The 18,822-nt window shown below is 42.5% G+C and overlaps 1 protein-coding gene across 3 annotated transcripts in view; it reads left to right on the forward strand.

Annotated features, from left to right (window-relative positions):
• Positions 1–14,214, forward strand: part of etv4 (ETS variant transcription factor 4) — a 103,505-nt gene extending 89,291 nt beyond the window's left edge. For all 3 annotated transcript variants that reach the window (XM_068013355.1, XM_068013356.1, XM_068013357.1), the window contains 2 exons: positions 9,529–9,630; positions 11,201–14,214. In XM_068013355.1, the coding sequence (XP_067869456.1) occupies positions 9,529–9,630; positions 11,201–11,422 (324 nt within the window). In that variant the 3' untranslated portion in view covers positions 11,423–14,214. The remainder of the gene's footprint in view (positions 1–9,528; positions 9,631–11,200) is intronic.
• Positions 14,215–18,822: the final 4,608 nt, after the last annotated feature.

Below are 18,822 nucleotides of genomic sequence, written 5' to 3' on the forward strand. Positions count from 1 at the left end.
GCTTAGCAGGGAGTAGAAGTAGAGGGAGTCAGTTGGAAAGAGTTTGGGATTTAATAAATTATGTGTGTTTGAATTGGGGAGTGAGGAGGGGTACAGTATTGGTGGGGTGGAGTGGGGAACGGAATTTCTTCAACATATTTCTCCAACATGACCTGAGGTGTCCACCATTTGAGGTGTACAAAATCATGAGAGGTATAGACAGGGTGGATAGCAAGAAGCTTTTTCCCAGAGTGGGGGATTCAATTACAAGGGGACACGAGTTCAAAGTGAAAGGGGAAAAGTTTAGGGGGGATATGCGTGGAAAGTTCTTTACGCAGAGGGTGGTGGGTGCATGGAACGCATTGCCAGCGGAGGTGGTAGACGCGGGCACGATAGCGTCTTTTAAGATGTATCTAGACAGATACATGAGTGGGCAGGAAGTAAAGAGATACAGACCCTTAGAAAATAGGTGACAGGTTTAGATAGAGGATTTGGATCGGCGTAGGCTTGGAGGGCCGAAGGGCCTGTTCCTGTGCTGTAATTTTCTTTGTTCTTTGTTCTTTGTATGACCTGGGTGAAACTATTATTCAAAACACATCCCAAGATGGAAACCTTTCAACAAATCCCTGCTCCCCCACCAATACTTCCTGTCCAGCATGGTGCCCCTCCTTTGCTTTGACCAGAACCCACCCTGCCTGGATTGGACCCTGACCCGCAACCTCAAAGCTTGAAGGCCTGTGCTGCATTTCTGGCTATTGCCAGGAACCAGCTTAAAATAGTTCAAGTTTGCTTTCAGTGCTTTTAAGCAATTGCTGAGAATACCATTTTTGGGCTCTGGGTGGGATCCTCGGTGCTTGAGGTTGGGGTCTGATTGTGTTTACAGGAGAGGAGCAGTATTGATAGGAAAGAGCAGCAGCTGTGAGAGAGTTTAAGTATGACAGAAAAGCATGGAAGAGAGACAAGGTGGAAAAACTGACAGAAGTAGATGCAGCAGGCACTGTTACAGGAGGTAAGTGTGCACAGGAAAGTGTACATTGGCAAAACTTTTAAATAAAACAGATATAGATTGGAAAAAAAATACACATTTGAAAGAAATAATAAAGAAACAGTTAGATGAGGCCTGACAAAGCTGAGTTGCCTAATGCCTGTCTATGTATCACTGTACATTAGGGACTTTAAACAGCCATAACATGTCATCTGAGTTGATAACTTTACAGTGAGTGGTTAGATCATTCCAAATAAAAATTCCAAAAGCCAGTCTGTGGTAATAATGTTGGGTTACACAACAGCTTAGTTAAGGAAAGGTGCCTGTTGAAGGAAGGTGTAATCACGAGAATGATACAATTGAAGAAGGCCATTCGGCCTGTCCTTGTTTATCCATCCCGAAAGAGCCTAATAGTGTTCTCCCCCACCCCTACAGCTACCAGCTGTTTCATAAATTACTCCAGAGTTTTTAACCTCCTCCAACCTCCTCTGTTTCAGATGGTGATCTTTGTTTGGGAGAGAGATATCTCTATCACTCTCAAAAAAAAACCTCTAGTTTGAATTTCAAACTATTTAATTTTCAAGTATGATTAAAAGAAAGTATTTTTTAAAAGTTTACCATTGACTTTTGCTCTGTTATGATGTCACCCTGCAAAAGAACCAAAACAGGTTCCAGGAGAGAGCCATTGTAACCAGCTTAGCACTCAATAATGAATCAATTACAATGAAAAACACACCATCAGCTAAAATAGCGACTGAGATAATGCAACAATGTCATATATCTCACATATATCATTGGCCTGAATCTCAAATAGTTGAGCACAATCTTGATTATAGAGGAAGAATGTTTAAACTAAATATTTAACTACAGTCTAAAGAGCAGTCGTATAAAAGTCAGTTTTTATGCAAAAGACTTGCTGGCATTAAATTCTAAATCATAGATTACACCTGTGCTGCTCTTGCCTACATAGACACCCTTTTACTCATTAAGGCCATGTGGTTCCACCTCCAAAACATTGCCTGATTCCACCCCTGCCTCAGCTCATATACTGCTGAAACCCTCACCTATGCCTTTGTTACCTCTAGACTTGACTTGACTTCCAATGCACGCCTACCTCTCCCACATTCTACCCTCCATAAACTTGAAGTCATCCAAAACTCTGCTGCCCATGTCCTAAGTCTCGTTCACTCATCACCCCTGTGCTTGCTGGCGTACATTGGCTGCCAGTTAAGCAATGCCTCTGTTTTAAAATTCTCATCCTTGTTTTCAAATCCATTCCATGGCCTCACCCCCTCCCTATCTCTGTAATCTCCTCCAGCCCCGCAACCTTCCAAGATATCTGCGATGCTCTAATTTTAGCCTCTTGAACATCCCCAATTTTAATTGCTCTACCATTGGTGGCCATGCCTTCAGCTGCCTAGGCCCTATGCTCTGGAATACCTTCCCTAAACCTCTCGACTTCTCTTTCCTCCTTTAAGACGCTCCTTAAAATCTACTTCTTTGACCACGCTTTTGGTGATTTGCCCTAATATGTCCTTATGTGGCTCAGTGTTGAATTTTGTTTTATAATGCTCCTGTGAAGCACCTTGGGATGTTTTATTATATTAAAGCTACTATATAAATACAAGGTGTTGGTGTTGTAGCTTGCGTTTCAAGGCAAGTCCAAAATCAATTGAAATCTGTTCCGGATGCTTAGTATAAACAATTGAGGGTGAACCTTACAAAATGGCACCTGCTAGGCATGAATCTTGGGAATTTGTCTGCACATTCCTCAGATTTTCCATCCATTATGCCCAAATTCCCAATTTGCACTCCCAGTAATTGAGGCTGTTCACTGGAAGGGCAGTTTTCTAATCCATTTCCATTGTACACTGAGAAACGTGTATAGAAACTGATGATTCTTGGAAGGACTGTAAAAAAACAAGAGTTAGCTTCAGTTTAATTTAAGGAAAAGTGAGGGGATGGGGTCGAAATCTTCTCAGGTTGCCCACCTTGTAGATCCACACGTTATAGTGAACCTTCGATTACATGTCGCCATTATCCATACTTAAGTTTAGCACTTGCCTCTGTAGCTGGGGTGCCCTTTGCATGGAGTCAGTGGAGGTTTATTGATTGATTCTTTGATGTGTCCCATCACCCAGAGTTGCAGGTGGGTGCACTGGGGAAAATCTGTGAGCCAGATCAGCTGATGGATCAACTGTCGCAGCACTGTCTGATTTTGCTGGTAGGAACAACAAAGCTGAGTGCTGTCCGTGGAGCTTTGAGTCTGGTGGTTGGGGACAGGCAGTGAATTCAGTCAGAGCAGAAATCAGCAGTGCAATTTGGAGACTTGATTACCTGCCAGTTTCCATTAAAAACTGACAATGCAGCTGATTTTGCCGTCTTGGGATTTGTGTGCAACAGTGCCAGTTTTCCCAGCAGTGCTGTTTAATGCACAGGTACACTGATTAAAACAGGACAATTGAAAGGTACTTTTGCAAAGTTTCATTATAAACGGTAGACGTGCCAAGACTGCAATTTGGTTAGCTGGCTTTCCATTTGATTTATAATACCCATTATAATGTAATATTTCAAATAAATTTCTTGAGGACAAGGGGAGAACACGGAGATATCTGAAACGGTTGTTAATGAATGTAAATTTGAGTTATACAGCAGGAGCTTTCAGATCATGAAATAAAATACACAGTCAAATTCTGATAAATGATTCCATTTAAGTAGTTTGTCAAGAAATGTTCTGCTCAGATCAGGACTGCCTATATAAAATAAGCACAGATGAAACCCATTAATTAGTCACAATCCTCCTAAATCTGCATGCCCAGTCTTTGGCTTCCTCTCCTGACTATTGCTCACTGTTTGGAGTGTAGTTCCGCAAGATGCTCACAGCCCTCCAGTACATCATCCACGTGGGCATTTACAGCCTAAACAGTGAGTGTCAGCATGATTTTCTGTTTCTTTACTGTTAATGCTATGCAATTCCTTGTGCTGGTAATTTGGGCCTTTCCCAATAAGTCCACTCAAGAAAGCAGCATTTTCTAACCTATGATAATTCACTGAGTTTGCGGCACTTGCTAGGAGCTAAATAATAGCAGGGTGTGGGAAGCAGTGGAGGTGGGACTGGAATTAGTTACAGTTCTCAATCCTAATATCTATCTAGCGATCTCTGCTGTCAAGCCTAGGTCAGTGGGCATTAGCCAATGACATGTTTGGGTGCCAAAGATAGATTTGGGCTTGGCTATGATACTTAAACATTGGACAGCCTGCAACACTTACTCAAAGAATGGCCACTCAATAGCTGGCAGATTCTCCCAAGGCCTCTGCTTGTGTTACTGTCAGAGTGGCTGCTGAAGAGCACAAATGAGAGGCTTAGTGACGATGTTCCCTTTGAATGTTGTCTTCTGTTTTCCTGTGGGCAAAGTGTTGGGTCTCCACTCTGCCACACCAGCCCAGTTGAGTACAGTAACTCAACAGAGCGGAAGATTAACCCGCACTGCACTGCTCTGTGACAAAGGCATCACCGTCATTTAGCACATTAACTAACCCCTGAGCAGTTGTGATTTACGGGCTCCTTCTTCTCCTTTGCCAAGATTTCTCCCTTCCGCTGCCTTCCAAAGGTGTTGGCACTTGCTGGTATCTCACCAAAGTGGCCATTGTGTGATCCTAGACTGTGGGCGTTAGCAGGCTATTCTTCTGTGTGCATACACCATCCTATCTACACTCATGTACCTTCTGGGTAGTAGTCACTGGATACCAATATGAAGTGGGAATTCTCATGGAATTTCATTTCTCTCTAGCTCACGGCTTCAGAATAGCACCCTTACTGAGATGAACTGTCCTTGCGCAGATGAGCAATTGGACCCGGTTCCTTCCTGGCTTGTTTGTCTCAGTATCACACCTACGTACAGCTGTTAAAAGGTCTGCCTTTACACCTACGTCCCGGGACCCACCCATTGTGCATGATGAGCTAGCTTTCTTCCAGGCTATGCATCACTTTTATTTGCTGACATGGAAATGGCATCATTCTCTACCCAGGGCCAGGTGCTGACAGTTGAAAAATCATATCAGTTTATTGCTTTGATGTAAATGTTAAGACCAGTGACATGGCCATTAGTGTCAATGTGTAATTGATGACTCCATTTAACTAAGTTACTCTCCCTTGTTGCTCAAAGCTTCCAGAGAGCATCATACATTCGGGGGCATATTGTTAAACTAAGACTTGGTAGTATGTTGGTTAATGCAGTAAAATGGTTTAACTTTTGGAACATCTAAATTTGTACTGTCTTTCTAGGGGACAGCAGTAACTAATTTACTTTTATTTAATGCTGCACACAGATAGAGGTGAATGATAATTCTGATCGCTGCTTCTCTAGCATTATTCACCCGGCTGTACACCTGTAATGTAACCAACGACATTGCAAATTGTTCATTGTAGCTGTGAGAAATATTAATGGCCCTGTGGTCAAATCTGAAGAATGGCCCCTTGACCGAGGTATTGATGGCTATAGGCACCCATCAAACTGTACCCCAAGACCAGATGGAAGCAAGGAATAAAATGTGAAACAAAAACTTATGCTTGAAGACATCGTCCCAGTTCTTTGCATGCAGTGAGTACTAACTATTGCCTTCACTTGACCTTCACTTGACCTTGGCATTGAATTGCTGCTTCTGTTACTAACTACTGAGCAATTCTCCTGCCATCCCTTCTATTGTAATTCTTTCCCATGCCAATATTCTCCCTTGCTCTCAACTCCTTACGAGGCTCTGGTTCCACAGGTGTTGATTGCTATCCAGTATCTTATCCAAGTGATCACTCTTCATGGGTGAGCCTTGGTGATGAGGGTCGGCAGGCTATTCTACAGTGGAACCCACACTTCCAGTAGGCACCACTGGATACCAATATGCAATCAGCTGATTTGCTTTTCTCTCTTTAACCCAGCAGCACTGATCTACTATCCTTAACAGATCAGCTTACAGCTGCAGCCCTTTTGCTACTTTCCTACGGAAGCTCTGTTAATGTGTCCTGCCATGTTAATATTGTCAGGAAAACCCTGTGTGCCAAATCGGACATATCAATTTCATCAGTTGGAAACTTACTGTAGACTTTTAGTGGAAAAATCCTACAAGTTATTTTTTTAAAAACTAGCAGCCAAGATGGCCACTGCAATTTACAATTGAAATACCAGGAGTTTGGAGTGGAGACAGAAAGTCTAACAGAAGCTCAGCCAGAACAATGGCTTGCTGTAAGTGATTGAATTACCTAGAATGGCTTGATTAGCATGGCTGTCAAGGCCATTCCCACGCATTGACTTTGAAAGAGCCAACGCCCTCCAAGTGTGGATGGACACCCTGGGGCATCATATGAAGATTCCAGAAAAAAACTCATTGGAAACAAAGGGGATTGATAGAACCTTGTGACTGCCAGCTCATCTCTGAGGAAACTAAGTTTTGTGACAAAGACAGCAGACAAGCAGTAACTGAGGGTACAGCAACAAAGACAGCAGCTGCTCGCCCAGTCTCTCTCTCTCTCTCTCTCTCTCTCTCTCTCCCCCATCACCAACCCCACCCCCCACCCCCCACAGAAAATATCAAGAAATGAACTCGCTGTGACTGTGGGACCCCCTCCAAGCCTACAGATCGCTACACAGCCAGCAACCAGGGGAAGAGAATCAACAACCAATTCTGCCTTCAGGAGCCCTGAGCAAAACAAACCAAGCACAGTGCACTTGGACCAGTGAGGACTTCAAGTCTACAGCTTCAGCTGAGGACTACTGGACTTACAGACTGCATTTAAGTTCCATTTATTCTGGACTTTAATCCAACCACCAAATCTGTTTCCCTCTGTAATCTATTTGTGTGTGTGTGAATGTGTAGCATATTTTTAGTATTTTAAATCAGGTTAGAGTGTTAATTGTAATAAACTTACCTCTTTCTTGTTTAACCTCAAGAAAACCTGTCCGATTGGTTCTTTGCAATCATGTTAGAGGAGTGAGGTAAAACACTCACTGAGGTGGTAAGCATAAACACTGTTTTTAAAAAAAGGAGTAAACCCTGTTAAAATCAAACTTGAGGAAGAGTGAAAGGGAAGCCCGAGACCCCCTCCTCTCCTGGCCGTAACTATATTGTATGTGACACATTCGACAATTTGTCCTCCAATCGACTATCTTTTTGCACCAGATTCACATTCGTATCTTGCCGTGTCAGCTGTCACTTGGTTGGTAGCACTCTTTTCTCTGAGTCAGAAGGTTGTGGCTTCAAGTCCCACTGCAGGACTTGAGCACAAAATCAAGGCTGACATTGCAGTGCAGTACTGCACTGTCGGAGGTGCCACTTTTTGGATGAGAACTTAAACCAAGGCCCTGTCTGCCCTCTCAGGTGACATAAATAATTCCATGGCACTATTTTGAAGAAGAGCAGGGGAGTTTTCCCTGGTGTCCTGGCCAATGTTTATCCCTCAATCAACATCACTAAAACAGATTATCTGGTCAATATAACATTGTGGGAAATTGCTGTGTGCAAATTAGCTGCGACTTTTCCTACATTACAACAGTGACTACACTTCAAAAAAGTTCTTCAGTAGCAGCAAAGTGCTTTGGGAGGTCCTGTGGTCATGAAAGGCACTATATAAATGCAAGTCTTTCTTTTGTGCTGGCCACCCATGCTTTGAATAGCCATGGTTTTAACAGTTAGTTGATTCTTTGATCTCCAGATCATATCCAGATTTGTTAATTTCTGCACAAGTATTGTTACATTAAGAATATTCATCTGTTCCATATGGAAAATATTCTCAAAGTAATTTGGACCCATAAACCCATGGTCATGTGGATAGTTGTGTAGGCCACGCCACAAGCAGATATTTCTCCTAAGTGACTGTAGTGTAATACTCTAATTATGCTATGATGCTATGAAAGTGAGGGCAACACTTATTGTCTAAAGTTTTTAGGTGGGTACCCATCTCAGCAGAGGTGCAACAATAGTACCAAGTGAATCTACTTTTTTTTTTAAATCTGCAAATGTTGGAAACCTGAAAGAAAACAAAAAATGCTGGAAATTCACAGCAAGTACATCAACGTCTGTAAAGAAAAAATGTAAGTTAACATTTCGAGTTGGACTCTTCATCAGAACAGATGTTCTGAGAAATGGTCGACATCCAAAGTGTAATGTGAATGTAGACAGATGCTTTAGTTCCTATAGCTTGTTGCTAGGCCCCAGGTGATCTGGGGGAGACGGTGGCGTGGCGGTGATGTCACTGAACTAGTAATCCAGCGGCCCAGGCTAATGCCCCGAGGACATGGGCTCAAATCCCACCACTGCGGCTGGTGGAATTTAAATTCAATTAATTAATTTTTAAAAATCTAGCATTGAAAGCTAGTCTCAGTAATGGTGCCATGAAACTATCATTGATTGTTGTAAAAACTCATGTGATTCACCTTTAGGGAAGGAAATCTGCTGTCCTTACCTGATCTGGCCTTCATGTGACTCCAGATCCACAGCAATGTGGTTGACTCTTAACTGCCCTCTGAAATGGCCTAGCAAGCCACTCCGCTGTCAAGGGCAATTAGGGATGGGCAACAAATGCTGGCCTTGCCAGCGATGCCCATGTCCCATGAAAGAATAATAAAAAAAATCTACTTTGTTGCCTTACTTAATGAGTCTGAGAAAAAGAGTGTTTGACGACAAAGACCTCAAACCTAGCATCAAGGCAGTGCGACCTGCCCTCCTGTATGCGTCGGAAACATAGACCCTGTACAGCAGACATCTCAAAGCCCTGGAGAGATATCATCAGTGGTGCCTCTGCAAGATCCTGCAAATTCAGTGGCAAGACAGGCACGCCAATATCAGTGTCCTCCCTCAGGCCAACATCCCCAATATCGAGACACTGGTCATGGCTAGTCAGTTACGTTGGGTGGGCCACATCGTCCGCATGCCTGACACAAGACTCCCAAAACAAGCTTTCTACTCCGAGCTCCATCATGGCAAGAGGCTACCAGGAGGGCAGAGGAAACGCTACAGGAATGTCCTTAAAACCTCCCTGAAAAAATTTGACATCTCCACCAATTCATGGGAATCTCTTGCCCGAGACCACCCAAAATGGAAAGGAAGCATCCGCGACAGTGCCAGCCAGTTAGAACAACGTCGACATGCTCAGGCAGCGACCAAGTGCAAACAGCGGAAGGAGCATTCAGAATTTCGAGCATCCCATTCACTCGCCTCACCAAACATCACTTACCCCACCTGTGGCAAAGTTTGATGCTCCAGATTTGGACTATTCAGTCACCTAAGTACCCACAACCCTGGAGTGGAAGAAAGTCATCATCGTTCCCGAGGGACTGCCTAAGAAGAAGAATGGCAGCACTTTAGTGTTGCTGAGGAGGAGGTAATTAAACCGACACTAACTTCCGAGTCACAAAATAGTACTGCAGAGTGAAACTATTATGAAATCTTGAGCTCATTGTTCACATAACAATAGGACAATTCTGATACTACCCCAGACATAATTTGATAGCAAAAACTAGAATCATTCATTCTTTACAGATGCATTGAACCAATGATTTTCTTTTATTTTACAGGTGGCAAGGCTTTGGGGAATGCAGAAGAACAGACCAGCCATGAACTATGATAAACTTAGCCGTTCCCTTCGCTACTATTATGAGAAGGGGATCATGCAAAAGGTTAGTTTAATACAATTATTAAAGTGAGTATTTTAATGATGAAATTCCTTGATTATTGTGACTAGTGTCTGCATCAAAACTGTCAAATCTGTCAGTTTTCTTTTTTATTGATTAAATATTTAAGACCCAATATATAGCCCTAAAAATAAAATTTCTAACATAAAATATTCACAAAAATAGTTCTATCTATAAACTTAAACTTAATCATTCTTACCTGCCCGATCCCCTAACCCTTCCACAACTAGCATGACAGGCCTCTTAACTTCCTGCTCCCTGCCAGCCAGCTACCTTTCTGCCTTTGGAGATCTCCTGACACCAATCCTCATTTCTGACTGCAACACATTCTGTTGCTCATCACCGAACTACACTGCAATCCCCAGGGGCCAAATCATGGGCAGGCTCCAATCCATACACAAGTGGCTTTGCAGCCCAGTGGGTCATGACTTTCAGTTTAATCTCCCATTCCATAATTGAGTCAGGTTCAGCAAGGCTCATCTGGGATTCTGTGTCAGGGTACAGCAGGATTGCCAAGTGATCCATCTTGTCGGAGTGGGGTAGAGTGGGAAAGAGCAAAAAGGACAAGGAGGGCAGTCAGGATAAATACCTCTGGGAGAAGGCAAAGCTTTAGTCGTGATCTTAAGAAAACAAGCGTGTTCTTCTGCCCCTTGAACTCCAGAGTTCAAAGTGTTCATATTATGGGACCAGAGTGCCAAGTGTCTTTACCTGGCTGAACTGCATAGTCTCTTGCAGTTTTTAACCTGTCCTTCTGGAGTTCTTTGTCAACCAGTTTACCTAATAGTTGCCTAAGTTCAAGGAAAGAAAGTGGCAAGAATAGGCAAAGATGAGAAGTCAGATGGAGGAAAAAAATGGTGAAATAAGAACTGTATACAGTTTGTAGAAAATTGTTAATATGGAAAATCTTTATTTTCTATATTTACCATGGACTCCTATTTAGTGGAAGCTGGATTGAGACTGCTTCCTAACTGCATCACTAATGATTTTTGTTGATGGGGAAAGGATAGAGTAAAATATTTTCCACTCAATTCTCTGGCCCAGGAACTGTGCTCAAGTGCAAACGTGTTGCAGCCTATTGTGGAGGTCCTTTCTACTCTAGATTTCCTCTAAGCATTGCCTTCTAGTAAGTAACCTGGTTTAAAATTGAGCCAGGTTAGATCCCTGCTCTGTGCAGTTATCTGATCTCATCTGAGCCACTATAATTGCCTTAGAATTTCTGTGCTAGACAGGGGTGTAATTAGCCAGAGTTTCACTCCTGTTCACTACCCAGTGATGCACCTGGAAAGTGCACATTTGTGTAGAAATTGGCTGAGGACAGGAGCAGGCTTTCTGTGATGCCTGCCACGGTCAAATGACCTGGCAAAGCTGGTGTCTAAGCTCACGCATGAAAGTGGCTGCTGGCAATCATGGAACATTGATTTTGTGATGAACCCCATCAAGGGAGAAAACTTGCAAACAAAGCCGGCATCAAGCTCTGAGGTGAACATTGCTATTGTCCTTGTATAGAACAGATAAATGTCCTCCAGTGTACTCCAATGGCCTTTGCTCTTTGCAGGTGGCTGGCGAGCGATACGTGTACAAGTTTGTCTGTGAACCTGAAGCGCTCTTCTCTTTGGCATTCCCTGACAATCAGCGGCCACTGCTGAAGTCTGAATTTGATCGGCACGTGAACGAAGAAGATACTGTACCCCTGTCTCACCTGGATGAGAATACTGCCTACATGCCAGACACTGGCTGCATCAATTCACAGCACTATAACAAAGGATACATGTATTGATCAATAACAAGGAGAGCATTTGGTTTTTAATTTCTCTAATTGCACTGCAATAACTATTAGAAACTGGTAGTAATTATAAGTTAGAATCTGTTGCTTCAAACGTGCATATATCAAATAACTGGGGATATAAAGTCATAGTGTATATGATTTTAGAAGATTGATTTGTCTGTTTCTTTCTTGCATAAATCTCACCCACTACATATACACATTGTGCAAATTACTTTCGTAGTTTGAGGTTTTTTTTAGCTCTCATTTGTCCCTAAAAAGCAGCAAATTGATTAAGACACTATCCCATTAAATATTCTTGCTTGTTCTTTTCAAAATGTTTTTTTAAAAAAAGACTATTTTATGTTTGTTATGTTGAGTTTCATTATGCAAGTGTTCTTGTGATATCTGCCAGAACAATTTCGGAAATCTATACAACATTCAAAGGCGTGTCACTGCCGAATGAGCTGACACTCTTTATTTTCTCACTTCCATCTGTTTCCCCCCCACCCCCCCCCCCCCCCTTTGCAGTGGGAGCATCTTTATTGTCACTTTAACTTTTAAGATTCTTGTTTAATCGGTGTTAATTAGAGCCTTTTGTAGGGTTGGTTTTAGATTTAGGATCTCCTATTATTCTGTCAGTGGCAGTTCTCCTGCCATATACCGTTTAAAACATTTGTATGTTCGTATGTATTTGAGTGCAGCAGACACTTGGTTGGTAAACAAATGTTGCACTCCCCAAAAATCTAAAATTTAGACTCCCACCAGAGGAAACAGATTTTAGAGAGGAATCCATTATTCTGTAAATGTTCAAAGGGAAGGGGAAATCTTCTTTGGAGATGCAGTCTGATCCTCATAATGCAGAGTGGTAGCTGGGCTAAAAAATTGAATTTGTCCAATAATTTGAATGTGAATTACAGCAAAGTAGAAAGTCAGTGCTGAAAAAATGAAAATCAGATAATCTGAATTAAATTACTTTGGATCAAGCGGAGCAGACTGTAATGGAAAAATCGGAAATGGGAAGCTGAACTCAACATTTACTTGTAAAACTGGGGCATTGCTTTGCTCCATAGCTAGAGAGCAGAAAAGCAACTTATGGCGGCCTATTAACTGGACTAACTCAGTGGTGTAAGTATGAGAGAAATTCCACATAACACTCCATGCATGAAATTCGAAGGCACTAAATCATTTCCTATGAAATAGAAGTCCAGGTCCAGACATCATCTTGAATCGAGTATCCAGTCCATGCATGTTCTCAGTGATCAGCGGAATGACTGTCAGTTTGCTTCACTTCACATTAAAAAAAACTTTCAGTGTGAGTCAAATCTTTGAGATATAAACACCTTTTTAAACTGGGGAAACACAGTTTTTTTGAATTGTGATGATCCTGTTTCAGGATCAAACGGCTTGCGGTATAAATATCGGGCATTTGTAATTTTGTATAATCCACAGAAATTCTGGGGAGAGTACCTGAGGTTTGCCTTAGAATTCTGTTCCATAGATTGTGGCTTTGTCAGTGGTGTTTAGGGATCACTATATAGCTGTACAGTTAGATGTGTTACGGTTACACACATTAAGCATAGTGTTAGAGATATGGAAATAAATAATGATGAGCGGCGGATTATTGAAAGTTAAACTGCAGATCCACTCGCTACGGGCAACATGGAACTGTGCTCTGATTTTAGGGATTTGATGAAATCCAGCTAAACCAAAACCTTGATATCTGTATTCTAAATGAACATTTTAAAAAGTGCATTATGTATCTAATTCCTAGTGAGCACAGGCCCACAACGCAAAACTGGCACAAAATTTGGCACTAATTAACAATCTCCGAGCGCCGAATGGATGGCTAGTGTGGGAAATGGGAACAATAGCTTTGAGATTGGATTGTCCCCCATTGTTGGAGCAGAATGGAGGGAGCTTTACTCAGTATGCAACAAAGAGTTGATGTTGACACTGGGAGTCCGATACAGATAGTATTTCATTCCTCTCAGATCCCTTACCTCACTGAATTCCTGGTTGTGTTGGATGTGTTCATTCCCATTTGTTAGCTTGTGCCTTCCATTTTGCCCACATAGCCAGCTCAAGCTGAGCTTTTATTTGGTTGAACCCAAATCCGTCCGCTTGCCCTTCTGTGCTTGTAGGTTGTGAAGTCCTGGGGTAACATTGCTCAGTGAAGTGTCTCTCACAGATTATTTATGCCACACTCTCTGTATCATTGCTAAATTGTTCCAGTTTGTGCCCCATGAGGGAAATAAACTACTTGTGAAATTGAGAAGAACAGCATGAAGACAGGATAATACACAGCACACAGTGATGCAACAGGTTGTAAATAAGCTGAGAGCAAAAGCATGAGGTGCAAAGCTGCAGCGGTCTCTGAGTGTTACCAGAAAATAAGGAGTAAACACTCTGCCAGCCAGTTTTATTTAGAGTCTGTACCAGGATAGAAGCTTTTGTTTCAACCTTTAATTTACTCGCACATAATGGGCTGGATTTTACCGAGCTCCCGACGTCGGGCTCCATAGCGGGGCGGCTGGAAGATCGTTCTGGCAGAGGCCTGCCATGGACCCCAATGCCGGGAGGGCCAGGCCCGATCCTCCCAGCGGCGGCGATGCTCCGTGGCGGCCCCCACCCCCGGCCACTAGGCGACGGGACCTGTATCTAAATATGTAAATGAATAAAATGAATGCATTAACATGCACTTACTTGGGATCTAACCTGGGCCCGCCGCGATCTTCTGAGTGGTGGCTGGCATTCCCGCGCCGAGAATTCCCCATCTGGGGAAAGCAGGCCTGACATGGGTTGGGGGGGTGGAATTAAGATTTTTAGTGTGGGTGGGGGGGGGAGCAGGGTCAAATAATCATCATCAGTGTAGGGGATGGTGGGAAGGGGTGAACTGCAAACTTTGTACAGTTTGGGGGTGAAGGTCATATGTGTTGGGGGTTTAGAGGAAGGGCAGATACTTAATTTAAGTGTTATTGAGGGGTGGGAAAGGGGCATTAGAATTTTATTCCGTACATTTTGGGGAGGGTATCTCTTTAAAAATTTAAATTTGCTGGCATGGCTGACTTTAAAAATGTCGCCTGCGCACAGGCAGCTGACGCCATTATCGCCATCGGACATCTCGTCCCCCCTCCACGAGATTGGGGGGTGCGGGTCGACCCGGGTATTTAAATGAGCCGCCGCCCGTGAGATCGTGGCGGCTCTGCGGTGTGCGGCCTGCACATGCAGGCTGCTATTTTTTTCCGCCCCAGCTGCCAGAAGCAGCGGTGGGCTCTTAAAATCCAACCCAACGGGTTTTCTAAGCAGTGTAGCTGCTGCTGCTGCTGCTGCTGGTAGCTACTCCTACCGAGAGATCTGCTGTCATGGTGTGTCACGCTCATCTATCTTGCACCATCCTCACACATGCACTGTAGCTTGTCTGCAGCTGCTCTGTGATGTCCATCATCCAAATATGCCTAGGTCACCCCCTCTTTCGACTACCATCCACTTTGCCCTCTGGAAGAGATCTCTGTAGCTTTTCTGCTCAGATCAAATGGCAGAAATACAGACATTTTCTTTTCTGGATGTCACTTTTTAGAGTTCTTTTTGCTCTTGCAATTTCAAGCAACTCTTCATTTGTCTTATGGTTTGGATAAGGAATTTTAAGCATATGTCTTAGCATCCACATTTCAAAGGCCTCTATTTTATTCCACAGATCCTTACTTCTTGTCCAGGTTTCTGAGGCATAAAGGAAAGTGGATAGAATGTAGCATCTTATGAGTTTATGCCTTGTTAAAAGCTTTCTTGTTGTTAACACATCCTTCAACTTCACAAAATTTACTTCCGGCTATCTCTAACCTTCTTCTGACTTTAGCATTGCATCGACCATCTGCTGTTATCATTTGTCCTTAATGGACAAACATATCTACTTGTTCCAGTGTGACACTGGAGTGTCAGTGCATGCAGTGTAGAGGTGGTGTAATATCAGTGAAGTGGTGATTAAGCTGTGTGTGGAGTACTGGTAGCTATAGGGCATAGGAACGGTTAGAGCCACCTCTCATGTTGAGCAAAGTTCATAGCAATATGTAAATTATTCATGATGCATTTTAGATTGACAACTCCAAACATAGCAATATACTAATCACTTTTGGCTTGTTACACAGTGACCACATTAGTTGCAAGATGGTCAGTTGTTGCTTTTGTCCTGTTTTCAGGAGGCTCCCGGCTAGTCTGAAGGAAACAAGGCGAATGTGGTCACAGTCTTTTAAGGATAGTCATAAGCCATAACTTTTGCTAATATTTGTAGGGATGAGAGCTTTACAAAGGGAGCATGGTATTTAGAATGCACGGTTAAAGAATCCTGCTCCCCAAGGTACATTGCCACTATAGGCAAGTTCTAAGCATGTTGCACCTGAATTATGCAAGTTTGGGACAATCAATAGCTTTAAGATTTCCATTTAAAAAATACATAAATTAGTGTTTGAACCAGTTTTCCTTTATTTTGAGGTCAAGGCCGAGGCTGCTTACTTTGATGTTCCTGGCATCCTGTAGCCAGCAAAGTGAGCAAATAGGTTGCATACTGCCACTGTGAGTGCAATGTCATTGTATTCTATGAAAATGGGCGTTTTATTTTACATTAAATGTTATAGTGTTACTGTAATCTTAGCTGAAGTGCACTTCTGTTGGAAGATGATCTCAGCTAGTTTATCCTGGATAGGCCAGCTGAAGGTTGATGCCAAGGAGTGGATGTACATAATCAAAAGGAGAAACAAAGGAGAACTGAGTTTAAAATACTGTCACGATTTTCTAGATTTTTTTTTTTGCCACTGAAAGCATTGACTGTTGGGTTACGATTCGATGGCTCCTGGTCTCCACTGTGGCAATTCTTCATGTGTGAGTCTAGACAGTGAGTGTTGGGCAACCCATTTAACTCTATGGGAGCATCAGAGCTGAGTGTGATCAGGTACACACACACACACACGTGGGTCACTGATAGCTAGTGTCATTCATTGCTCCTGGATGCTAACATCAGCACTAACTGAGAATCAAACCTGGCATCTTGTGGTCGCTATGGTTCAGTTAAATACTTCCTTTGCCAACTCAGGCATTGGGAGAGCTATCTCCTGTTTTTTTTTTAACAGATAAATGACAGTACAGTGTTTTGATGGAAAACAAACCACAGGTAACCTTGGAATGTAATACCCACAGTGACTTTGCAGATGCACTGTATGATGTGGTTTGTTTTTCAATAACTAACTGTTAGAGGGTCTTTATCCAGCATGTAGCGAATGCTTTATATAGAATCAGATGGTAGATCCAACAGGGACTTGTGAAAGAAATAAATCAGCAGAGCTGGGATACAAACCCAAGTTAACAGCATCTGCCAGACTGCTGAACACTAAACCTCCGAGTCAGGTCAGATCTTGTGGCTCTTGTCCAGGACACAAAGTTGTAAAATTCACATTCAACTGAACAGTTGGGTCACAGGCATCTGAGAAGTCTCTTTTCCACCACACCTTTCGCAATGTCCCAATGAATTAACTTTCAGAAAGCTCCATGATGGCTCGACAGGTTTATGGATTAAGTAGCTGAACTATTCAGATCCAGTTTTAATCCCCGATTTGTGCTGGGTTTGCTAATCTCAGCCAGAGTGCTCGTGGCCAAGCACAGAAGCTTCTTCCCCAATGGGGTGGGGAGAAGGGGGAGGGAAAAAAATAGGCCAGAGTCCCCCATCTCTCATTGTTTCCAGTGGTTCTGGTGGAAGTGTATGTGTAGATAGATTATGCTCTGCTGTCTTAGCTCTACAGTTGAATAGTTTGCTGCAACATGCGGTCAAAGCTCACACGTGAATAAGGACACTCAGCACCTATGGAACTGTGCCTCAGCAAGGAATCAATACCTTCAGGAAGGATGAAAGCAAATTGGCAAGAAAAAATATTTTTTCCACAAGTTTACATTAAGCAAAAGCCATTTTCTAAACATTAATTAAGGATAATGGCAGCAATCAGTCGCTATGTAGCATTGTATATATTGCAGACATCAGTCTCAATTCTCACAGTTTGTACAGCTGTTATAAGAAACAGGGCATTTAAAACAAATTAAAGTGCCTTTTAAAGGGAATGATTGGTGTTGAAGGTGAGAGCTATCCTTTGACCACTGGCATCTAAGCTCTCCTTTTACTCATGGGTCCTGGACATCCCATAATGATAGGTTAAAATCCTCTCTGCTTACTCGTACACAAAATGAGCCTCAATCTTTTAGCTAATCAGCAGAGTTCACAGGCGAACGATTTCACTCACAAGGACCATCGCAGTGGGCAACATAACAAACATGGTGGTGAAGCCGTGAGAGTTGTTCTGAGGATGAAGCTAAGGTACAGCACCTAGTGGGAGCTCTGAGTCACATCAACCTGTGCAGTACCTCAATATGGAGTGCTTGTTGCTGACATTTGAGCGCAGAGAGGAAAGTAACTGTTCCCCAGCACTGTCATCCCCACCCGATTAAATCAATCTGAAAGGTCTGTTATGCAGATTTAAGTTGGCACAGTTTAATAATAGTGTGAGCCTAAGATATACTGTACCGTTATTTCTTTTACTGAGTAGATTAAGATAAAGTGATCGTGCAAATGTAAATAATGTAATCTCATTTTTTCAAGGATTTTTGCATAAAATAGTTGAACGATGAATTGACTAAAACTATGAATGTGGTAGTTGCCATTCATTTGTAAATGAATATTAATCAATAAATTGAAATCATATACACTGTCAGTCATTACCAAATCTACTAGTTTTTAAAGGGACTTTTACAACCATCTCAGTTTTCCACTGATTCAAAACACTGATTTATTAATCAGCTATTTTGGGGGATTATATTGTTCTTAATTGCAACTCAGAAACAATTCAAAGCACTTCACATGCAATAAAGTCATTTGAAATGCAGGGACTGTTGGTATGAAGGCAAACAGGCAAGATCTTTTAAAATGGCAATAAAATGAATAACCAGTTAATCTGGGGGAAATGTTGCCCATAATATGTGGGAGTGTTTCCTGCTCGTCAAATAACGAAATGCCCGTCCAAATCAACGGAATAGGCAGACAGGCCTTATCTCTGAAACTAAGAACCTCTAAATATTCCCGAATGTTTGTGGGTGCTACTGAATTATAGCTAAAATTGTCAGTTTGAAATCTTTTTTATGTATGAATTTTTATATATGCATTCGCAGGATATGGGTGTCGTTGGCCAGGCCAGCAGTTGTTGCCTAACCTGATACAACTGAGTGGCTTGCTAGGCCATTTAAGAAGGGAGTTAGGATCTACCATATTGCTGTGGGTCTGGAGTCACATATAGGCCAGAATGGATAAGGACAGCAGATTTCCTTCCCTGAAGGACATTAGTGAACCAGATGGGATTATATGATAATCCAATAGTTTCATG

The sequence above is a fragment of the Heterodontus francisci genome, chromosome 33 (assembly GCF_036365525.1).
Source record: "Heterodontus francisci isolate sHetFra1 chromosome 33, sHetFra1.hap1, whole genome shotgun sequence".
In the NCBI taxonomy this organism is placed as follows: domain Eukaryota; kingdom Metazoa; phylum Chordata; class Chondrichthyes; order Heterodontiformes; family Heterodontidae; genus Heterodontus; species Heterodontus francisci.